Source organism: Heptranchias perlo, chromosome 1 (assembly GCF_035084215.1).
Source record: "Heptranchias perlo isolate sHepPer1 chromosome 1, sHepPer1.hap1, whole genome shotgun sequence".
Classification (NCBI taxonomy): Eukaryota; Metazoa; Chordata; class Chondrichthyes; order Hexanchiformes; family Hexanchidae; genus Heptranchias; species Heptranchias perlo.
The window spans coordinates 122,212,315-122,222,899 of NC_090325.1; the positions used below are offsets into that span (position 1 = coordinate 122,212,315).

The 10,585-nt window shown below is 41.9% G+C and overlaps 1 protein-coding gene across 6 annotated transcripts in view; it reads left to right on the plus strand.

Moving 5' to 3' along the window:
• LOC137342204 (TNFAIP3-interacting protein 1-like) overlaps positions 1 to 10,232 on the plus strand; it is a 144,717-nt gene extending 134,485 nt beyond the window's left edge. For all 6 annotated transcript variants that reach the window (XM_068006199.1, XM_068006015.1, XM_068006106.1 and 3 more), the window contains 3 exons: positions 4,628 to 4,792; positions 8,102 to 8,183; positions 8,504 to 10,232. In XM_068006199.1, the coding sequence (XP_067862300.1) occupies positions 4,628 to 4,792; positions 8,102 to 8,183; positions 8,504 to 8,535 (279 nt within the window). In that variant the 3' untranslated portion in view covers positions 8,536 to 10,232. The remainder of the gene's footprint in view (positions 1 to 4,627; positions 4,793 to 8,101; positions 8,184 to 8,503) is intronic.
• Positions 10,233 to 10,585: the final 353 nt, after the last annotated feature.

Consider the following 10,585-nt stretch of genomic DNA (forward strand, 5'->3'; position numbering starts at 1 on the left):
TGTTCTGCTCAGAACAGAGACAGTTAAGGGGGGATTTGATAGAGGTGTTTAAAATCATCAACAGTTTTGACAGAATAAACAAGAAGAAACTGTTTCCTGTGGCAGATAGGTCGGTATCTAGAAGACACAGATTTGAGGTGATCGGCAAAAGAGCCAGAGGCGACATGAGGAAACATTTTTTATGCAGCGAGTTGTTATGGTCTGGAATGCACTGCCTGAAAGGGTGGTGGAAGCAGATTCAATACTAACTTTCAAAAGGGAATTGGATAAATACTTGAAGGGAAAAAATTTACAGGGCAATGGGGAAAGAGCAGGGAAATGGGACTAATTGGATAGCTCTTTCAAAGAGCTGGCACAGGCATGATGGGCTGAATGGCCTCTTCTTGTGCTGTACCTACTATGATACTATGAAGTGTGGTATAAGGATTCGCGAATGGCTGACCTTATCAGTAGTTTATAGAAATCTTGATCTGAGTGTAATCACTTCTTGGCAAATCAATTATACATATATAAAGATGGTAATGTCTGTAAAAGGGCAAATACCTGCCACAATATTTGTGGCTTATGTTGGACAGGAATTTGTCTATCACTGCTTTGGAAGGAGAGGGGAGAAATCCCAGCTTTTGCGATCTGAAACCTTTGTAGAAATCTTACAAATTTCCTCACACATGAAAGGATTTTGCCATCCAAACAATTTAATGCTATGGTGAATAACTGCAGTGTTTTCTGAGAGTGGTGAAAGTGGGCAGCCATTGTTATACCTCACAAATGAGAAAAGGCAGAACCCAAGCATGCACACAACAGATGCTATGGTCTGTGCTTGATGATGAAATTTGTAAAGTTAGAATTGTGCTGACTCTCCAATTACTTCTCTTCTAACATTAAAAATTTGCAGACAGAACAATGGATTACTGTAAGATTTTTTAATACCCTGTTCTGCACCAGCTACAGTATAACTGTAGCTAATGTGCAGCATCAGCACTGTAAGGCCGAATGGCCTTGCTGTCTTTGCTATTAGTAGAATCATTTAGCATTCGTGTGATGCAAAAGATAATAGTTCATCAACACCACATAACTGAGCCATTAAACTACTCTACTGACACCTTCACGTTTTGCAAGAGTCACCCACTTAAGATTGTAATCTGTTGCTCTCCTGCCTCAAGATTGTGATCTTGTACCTCAGTAGAGTGGGCTGGTAATTCCCAATTTCTGTTGACATTTTCTTTTGGTTGAGAGAAAGCTGGATAACACTATAGAGGGGCAGAAATATCTCAGCATTAATGGTGTAAGTAAAATGGATCTGTTAAAACTAGAGGCCTTACAGTTTTCTTACATTCTCACTCATATGAAGCACTAAGTATATAAAATATATATATTGCTTTACCAAGTAATGGGACTCAATAGAAACATCACCACCAGACTCCATACTGATCTAGGTCCAACACATACAGATTCTCTTTTGGAGTTTGTTATTTTCCTTATTTCTTAAATTATGGCAAAATTTGGGGCCAGAGATGCAGATGGAAAAGAACAAACAATATTTTTGTATCTCATAATTCCTATTTTACTCGGATTGAGATTTTGGGATTCTGAAGTACAAAACTCAAATCTGCCTCCTCTGCAAACTCTCCACAGGAGGAAATTGATTGTTCCTCCTCCTTCACACCAAATATACCACACTAGGGATTGTAGACCAATTTAGTTCACTTGAGCCACCTGATATCTATTTGATTACTAGGCTTTGAGAGATTTGGATATCCTGCTGCTATCGTAAGAGAGTGTATTTTATCATTTGGGTGGACGACTGGCAGGGCACATGGGTCGACCGCTCGTGAGGGGCAGCGGGAGGCCTAGACCATTTTAGAGGCCGGGCCTCATTTAAATAGAGCCAGGGAGCTGCCCACTCCAAACAACTCTCCAGATTCCGGCTGGCGCAATATCATATCAGGCAGCCCAGAGGCCACCTGGCTGGCAAAAAGATAACTCGGGGGGGGGGGGGAGAATTCACAGTTTTGGGGGTGGGGGGGAAGAGGTAAGCTCGGGGCAGCAGTGGTCAAGATTATTTTTGTAGGGCACACATGAGAACCTATCTTTGTGGCCACTTCGCTTCTTGGCCGACAGGTTCTACAGATTGGAGCATCTATGGCAGAGGCCCCATCCCGTGGGCCATTAAAATGGCTCTGGGGTCCTACATAATAGGACCCTGATTTAAATGTACTCATGAGGCTCCCACTTCAGTCAGGTGAGCGCCTCAGCCACCTATTAAACCAGCGGTGTGAAGGTAGCGACGGGATGGAAAACCAGGGCTAGTTAAAATCCCCTGTATGTTTTTATAACTTACTTCAGGTCACTCTGGATTTAAACGTTTCAGTTCTCTTCCCATCATTTAATGTTCTTTTAGAAGCAAACTGTCCTGGGGCTGAACCCTACAGACCAGTAGGTTCCCACATTTCTCTGGTCTACGCTGAGTTAGCTGATCAGAGTTAGGGTAACTGTTGGGTGTTACAATTAGCCTCAATAACCCTAAAACTAGTGAGAAATAAAATCAATGTGCATTCCAACTCCGAATTGCTGTCAAAGCGAGCCCTGTGTTGAGTGAGTGAGAGAGTGTAGATACCTGGTCAGTTGTGATGCCATTCCATGTTTGAATAGCCTGCCAACTCTCTGGCTAGGCTTTTAAATGATAATTAACTTCTTGGGTGAGGTTCTGGAGGGTTACAAATGCTGTGGAACTGAATCCCAGCATGAATCACTGTCTTTAAGAAACAGGAAGAACATTTGAGGAAAGCTGTTTCTCGGTCTGCGTAGATGAGTATTATTCATCTACACGTTTCATAAGAAAATATTTCTGTATATCTCTGGTAATCTTGACAGTAACACCATTTGCACACCTCAAAGTTCTACAGGATGGTAATAAAGAATAGTGTACCATTAGCCATTTTTAAGAGATTTAGAATTCATCAGTGACCTTTATTAATTTCTCCAGAGCAGATAAAGTAACTAGGCCGGTTCAGCCAGAACAGAGCCTGATGCAATTATTGTCACTGATGGCTGAGTGTCGTCCATTACAGAGACATTTGCAGGCAGCATAGGAACATGCTTTGTAATCAAGAAGCCATTTTAAACAAATGAGCTCTGGACCATGTGGCAGCCATCTTCATTAAAACCTCCCACACACTTCTCAGACTTTATCTGCTCTTGTCATAAATTACCCAAAAAGGCACTGACAAACAGTGTTTACATCAGTGAAGTGTGAGTCAGATTGGAATTTAAAACAATGACATTCAATTTTTCAATAAATGAACCCACAACAGGTATGTGTCTTCTAGATTTTCAAACAAAGTTTGCATAAATGATAAGTTTCAGAAGTGAAGTTCAAAGTTTTTATTGTGCTAAAAGTCATTTGAATTTGAACAGCATAGAACAAACTTCCTTTAACTTTCTATTTTATTCAGGTATCTGTTAACTGGGTGGTTGACTGGGAGCTGTTGAGCCTAGTGATATTGAAATTTAATTCCCATTTCTAAGTCACAGCTGTGAATAATTGAATTACTGAAACTAAAGGGGGTAGATTTTGACTTTGTGCAATAGTGTACAACGGTTGATAGCAAACTGGCTGCCTGTTGTACATCTTTCCCGATTTTTATTTCCTTTGACTTCATGACAGATGTAAAACGGGCTATCAATTCGCTATCACCCATTTTACACTATCGCACAAATTTGAAATTTACTCCAGGGAGTGTAGTGAAGTGTCTCTGGCCAAAGCTCACCATTTCCTTCTTGCTATTACATTGTTCCTTTTTGAAAATCCTTGACAGACTACCCAGGGTTAGTACAGTTCCGGAGACAATACTGATAGTCGTCACTGCCTATAGCTTGCACAGTGGTGTTAACGCGATTTGACCGCTATAAGCAATGGATGGTAAAAGTGCGAAATGTCAAATAAAAAACGTGTCTGTAGCCAGTTTGGCTTCCAGCTCTACCTTGTTCATGGAGGAGGGACACAGAGCTTTGAAAGACAATGAAACCTTGCAGCCTGAGTGATGGCTGGTAAATACATGTAATCCCCTCACTCAGCCACTGTTTCACTACACTCCCGGATACAAAGAGTGGCACTGTAGTACCGAGGCACTCCACCCCTCGGGTGAATAGTTAACCATACTTAAGCGCACTTTAACAAGGTGTGAAAAGCTTATTGAATTGCCAGAAATAGCCGACGTGCTTAATGTGTTATAAGCGGCACCTTTGTAATTTACTTCAGTGGAAATAGCAATGCCTTCGTCTAAGTCATTAATAAATATTGTGAATAATTGAGGCCCCAAGACAGATCCCTTCTAATTTAGAGTTTAAATTAATGTGCAAATGCACCCTCTGTATGGGTTTTGAATTGGTGGCGATTAACTTAGGCGAGACCAGTTCAATACTTTACTGACTATAAAATATGCCCCCAGCCGCAGTGCAGCCAGAGGAGCTGTGATGCTATTAGAAGATAAAAAGGTTAGTGCTACTTTCTGTTTCTAAAAATAGGAACGTGAAGGCACAGCTCATGTCAATGGTATAAAATTTCTATTAACCTGCTCAGACAGTTCCAAAGTAAATCATGTGACTTTTTGTATCTTGCTCTCAGGCTACGGGCTTTCCACAGTCACCTGCCACCCCTTGCCCACCTCTGGTGTATGCACCCTGTGCACCGTATGTTAATTATGGACATCCCTATGGGATCCCCATCCACTATCCAGGCCCACCATTGCTGACAACACAATCAGAAAGTAGAGGTTATCATCACCCCATGGTAAGTAATAGTTTGGTTTGTGCCACACAATGAAATCCTAAAAATACACAGAGAGAAATTGTAACTTGTATCTCATCCCTAAAGGGAAAGTAAGGTGTAAGGGAAGCAAAGTACTTTTTGTTCAAAGTACCCCTACCCAGGTCTCTCTCTCTCTCTCTTTTTATATACATATATTCCTTTCAAATTTCCCACTTTAGTAGAGACCCTCCATGCCAGGTCTCATTCCTCCATGCTGCCCTTGTAACATCAATGAAGAGAGGATCCACTCGTGTCTGTGAGCGGCCTCATCTGATTTTAATGGGGAATCAGTCTGGGAGCCGATGCAGAACAACCCACCCTCAGGAAAATACACTGCATACTAATTTGGTTTTATGTAGACAAAGGCGAGTATTTTGAATAAAAAGTCCTCCTTCTTCTCTCTCTTTTTCTCTCTCTAACTCTCTCCTCTCTTCCTCCTCACATAAATTGTCTTTCCCTAAGTATAACTGATAATGCATAACTGCAATAACTAAAAATCAAACAACTTGTTATTTGTGAATGTGACCGGATTTCATTTATTTTCTCTCTTGAAAGAACAAGAATGAGTTTTCTAGTTTTTAATTCCAGAAGACTCAATTTTTATCTCTGTGTAAACTGAATTTACAATTTCAGCCAGGGTGAGTTTTGCTCCCTATAGATGAGAGATAAATAAGCAATTAAACTGTTTTGGTGGGGTTAGTTGAGGGATAAATACTGGTTAGGACACCTGGAGAAGTCCCCTGCTCTTCAAATAGTGCCGTAGGATCTTTTATGTCCTCCTGAGAGGGCAGACAGGGCCTCGGCTTAACGTCTCATCCACCACCAACCATACAGCACTCCCTCAGTACTGTACTGAAGTGTCAGCAGAGATTATGCGCTCAAATCCTGGAGAGGGGCTTGAACCCATGACCTTGTGACTCAGAGGCATGGGTGCTAACACTGAACCAAGGCTGACAGGTGCACATATGTGCGGGTCTGCATTATTTGCCCCATTTTTATATCCATTTCAACTGTCAGAACATATCTACAGTGTCAGGGATCATTTGAACTACAAGCAGGTTACCAATGATGATCTCATAATGCATATCTGTTTGTTGATCCTTTGTTTGCATGTTAATGTTAACTTATCTTTATACTTTTGTACAAGCAATTTAAACATCATCCTGACCTTATTTGTAGTTTGGGGGTAAAGGACACAGCAATCAACCCATCAGCAACCGTAAACCAGGCACAGTGGGGGAGAAATTCACCCTTGGAGGTAACGCAAAATGGGCGAAAGCGAATCTGCCGCCCGATTTACACCCCATCCGATAGAAAAGAAAATTGGGCGGGGTGTAGAACAGGCTGGGCGTAGAACAGGCGGGGTGTAGAACAGGCTGGGCGTAGAGCGGGCTGGGTGTAGAACGGGCTGGGTGTAGAACAGGCTGGGTGTAGAACAGGCTGGGTGTAGAACAGGCGGGGTGTAGAACAGGCGGGGTGTAGAACAGGCGGGGTGTAGAACAGGCTGGGTGTAGAACAGGCTGGGTGTAGAACAGGCTGGGTGTAGAACAGGCTGGGTGTAGAACAGGCTGGGTGTAGAACGGGCTGGGTGTAGAACAGGCTGGGTGTAGAACAGACTGGGTGTAGAACAGGCGGGGTGTAGAACAGGCTGGGTGTAGAACACCCTGGGTGTAGAACAGGCTGGGTGTAGAACGGGCTGGGCGTAGAACAGGCTGGGTGTAGAACAGGCGGGGTGTAGAACAGGCTGGGTGTAGAACAGGCTGGGTGTAGAACAGGCTGGGTGTAGACCAGGCTGGGTGTAGAACAGGCTGGGTGTAGACCAGGCTGGGTGTAGAACAGGCTGGGTGTAGAACAGGCTGGGTGTAGACCAGGCTGGGTGTAGACCAGGCTGGGTGTAGAACAGGCTGGGTGTAGAACAGGCTGGGTGTAGAACAGGCTGGGTATAGACCAGGCTGGGTGTAGACCAGGCTGGGTGTAGAACAGGCTGGGTGTAGAACAGGCTGGGTGTAGAACAGGCTGGGTGTAGAACAGGCTGGGTGTAGAACAGGCGGGGTGTAGAACAGGCTGGGTGTAGAACGGGCTGGGTGTAGAACAGGCGGGGTGTAGAACAGGCTGGGTGTAGAACAGGCTGGGTGTAGAACAGGCTGGGTATAGACCAGGCTGGGTGTAGAACAGATGGGGTGTAAATCGGGCGATCGATTCGCTATCACCCATTCTGCGTTACTGTTCAAGGTGAATTTCTCCCCCATTGTGGCTGGTCTTCATGGTGCGAGCAACCACTAAACTATAAAGAACCACAAATTCAGACAGAGACCAGTCTATGAAGCAAGTACATGGTTGAGACATAGTAGCCCAGAAATTGTATTTTCTCCAGTTGGTTTATTGTCGTCGGGTGTAATTTATACTAGTTAAGTAGCTCTCAAAGTCAGTTTTGCATTTCTAATGTTGATTAATAGAAGTTACCATAGGTCCTGCAAGGTTGCCCCCACCTCTGCAGAAAACACATGTGATATCACATGGCAGAATGATCATGTCAATAAACCTGAAATCAGGGATGTTGGCAGTGAGACTGGTCTTGGGGGTGGTTATGCAAAACAGGTGATAGCGAATCAACAGCTCATTTTACACCCTGCCCGATTCTCTTTTCCCACTGTGCCTGGTTTAAGGTTGCTGACAAGGTGATTGCTGTGTCCCTTACCCTCAGGCAGCAAATAAGGTCAGGAAGAAGGTTAAATTGCTTGTACAATTCACTATTACCAGCTTTGCACGACTGCCCACGACCCATTTCACCCCTGAAGACTCTCTGAAAACCAAAAATGGAAAACCTAACGAAAGGTGGCTTTGAATTTTAAATTTTAAATTCTAGGGTCTGTACTTTCAGAAGAATGCTCGAGGATCAGGCTGTTATTAGGTCTTATCCTGGAGTATTCCTTTAATCACACTCTCCTTTCTGCCATTTCTCACTCTGTTCTGAGTTCAAAATAGATTTTGAATTTGTCTTTCATACTAGGTACACTTTTTTCAATGCATTTGTAATTCCTGTATAATCCAACAAGATTATGTTTCATATTTGTGGAGGAAATGTATTTAAATTTTTTTTAAAAAATCATTGCATAACCTGCCATTAACGTCTGAGCTATTCCTCTGATATCAGTACTAAAGAATGCAAGGATCTCTTGTCACTACATTTTCATCAGCCAACCAATAAATTTACAGTGATCTTGTTCAATTTTAATATACATATAATTATTCTTTAATATAATATAATTATAATATATGTGTAATTTGCAGCCAGAGTATCCATGGTACCTCCCATACTCCAACCAGCTTTCACCAGGTGGTCAGCAAAATGGTCAAAAATGCAGGTCAAAAGGTAAGAAAGGGACCAGTCCAGTACTGAAGCATTTTAAATAAACTTCTCGCTATTTTTGGGATTAAGTTGTAGGGGCGTAAATCCAATTCCACATATCAATCGACTTGTCCTTTTGGCTCAGTACTTTGTATAATTCATGCAAAATTTTCATTCTTGAGATTTCTCTTTATAGTTTGACTTGAACAATAATCATTGTCTTGGTATGTCTGTATATATTTATGTTTAACTCTTACTGGAAGACCCGCAATCAAATGCTAAAAGACTGATTTTGAAAATTGTTTAAACTAATCCTAATCTTTTTTTTCCACATTTAATTGCAGGTATTACCTCAGCAAAAATACATCAGAAATAACAACTTTTGGAATAAAAATGATTGCTATGAATATTTATCAATGCCTTGAAACAACACTAGGCCTTTGCCTAGTTAAGCAGTTAAGACAGCTGAAGGCACGGCCACCAATGATCGGGTGATAGAAATCGGCATCCTTGTGTATTAGAAAATATTGTAACTTGACCATTGCATTCTTGTTTTTATTTTTGTTGATTTGGCTCAGTTTGTTACACTTGTTTCTCTGAATTCAAAGTTTGTGGGTTTGTGTTGGCAGCCATGCCTTTAGCTGTCTAGACCCTAAGCTCTTGAATTCCCTCCCTAAACCTCTCCTCCTCTCCACCTCTCTCTCTCCTCCTTTAAGATCCTTCTTAAAACCTACCTCTTTGACCAAACTTTTGGTAACCTGCCCTAATGTTTCCTTCCTTGACTCGGAGTCAATTTTTGTCTGATTACGCTCCTGTGAAGCGCCTTGGAACGTTTTACTATGTTAAAGGCGCTATATAAATGCAAGTAGTTGTTGTTGTTTTTGTGCTCCATCCCAGGGCTTCAGCGCATAATCTAGCCTGACCCTTCAGTGTAATAGTGAGGGAGTGCTGCATTGTTGTCGGTGACATTCTTGGGATGAGGCATTAAACAGAGGCCCTGATTGCCTGTTCTGGTGGTTAAAGATCCCATGTCATTTTTGAAAATTCTTCCCAGTGTCCTGGCCAATATTCCTCCCTCAACCAACACCAGCAAAAACAAATTAATTGGTCATTCATCTCACTGCTGTTTGGAGGACTTGGCTGTGTACAAAATGGCTGCCACATTTACCCACAACAATTGTTTTACAATTTAACTTCATTCGATGTGAAATGCTTTGGGATCTTTTGAGGGGTATGAGAATGTGCTTATATAAATACAAGTTCTTGTTCAGAAGCTGATTTCTTATTTGTGCTAAGATGCATGTCTCAGATGTTAAATACTTTACATTTTAAATTGTATGTGAGATGCCAGACTTGCTGGGATATTAAAAATAAGGTAGCCATATGAAGATGACTTTGTGTAAGTGATCTAAAAACTGGTTTGAACTATCAGTGGCAGAGGTCAGGAGTAGATCTAGACATCCAAAACCAGTGAGTGGGCCCACAACTGTTATTCTTTGGCCCTCTGTTATTTCCGTGTAATAATATGGAGTAAAAATTAATTACCAAAAAATATTCTTGGCTTATCACTAAAAATGATTTCCCATCTGAGCTGGGTAACTATCCAGGTGAGAAGTCCATAAGGGAGATCTGACACGAGGGGTATAAAATTAAAGGGAAATTTGCACATTCAGACTGAACTTGCAATCTGGATGGGAATTTTGCTCAAGTAGCCATGTGTTTTGAAATTTTAATCCTCAGTAATTCTATATCATTTTGAACTTCCACTTTCAATTTGTTTATATATGTATATATCCAAGAAAAGTTTTTTCTTACATTTCCAAATACGTCAACTGGGAAATTTACGTTAGTGTTTAATATGGGCACTGAACAGCATTTATTATTCAGGTAGCCACTTGTTGCATGAAAATGTTTCTCAGTTTCCACTGCTTTAGAATAACCATTGCTCCAGTAATATTTTTGAATCAACCTATTGTCATCCTAATAAATTGTATGTATTTATAATGAATGCTTTGTAACATATTGTGACTGTTTAATATCTTATAACTAATGGGAAGGAGAGAGTTTACCTGACTTTTTGTGTGTTTATTTGGAAGGGTTGTTGCATCTTTAGTGTAAGCATGTTTAACACAGCACATTCACATATTTCACCAGGTTCATATATATTCAGTGTAATCCAGTACTGCCAATAGGGGGTTGATTTTAGGATGGCCGAGCGGGTGTGTTCATGGCGGGGGGCTCCGAAAATTGGGGATTCCCGGGGCGGGTCCAGAGCCCGGCTCCAACCCGCCCACTTCCGAGTTCCCCAGTGACGCGCTTAGATGCGCGCGCAGCCCCCGCATGCGGGACTCCCACCGGCAATTAAAGCCGGCGGGATTCCACTTAAGGCAATTAATTTGATACTTCAGGTTGTTAGGAAACCTAAT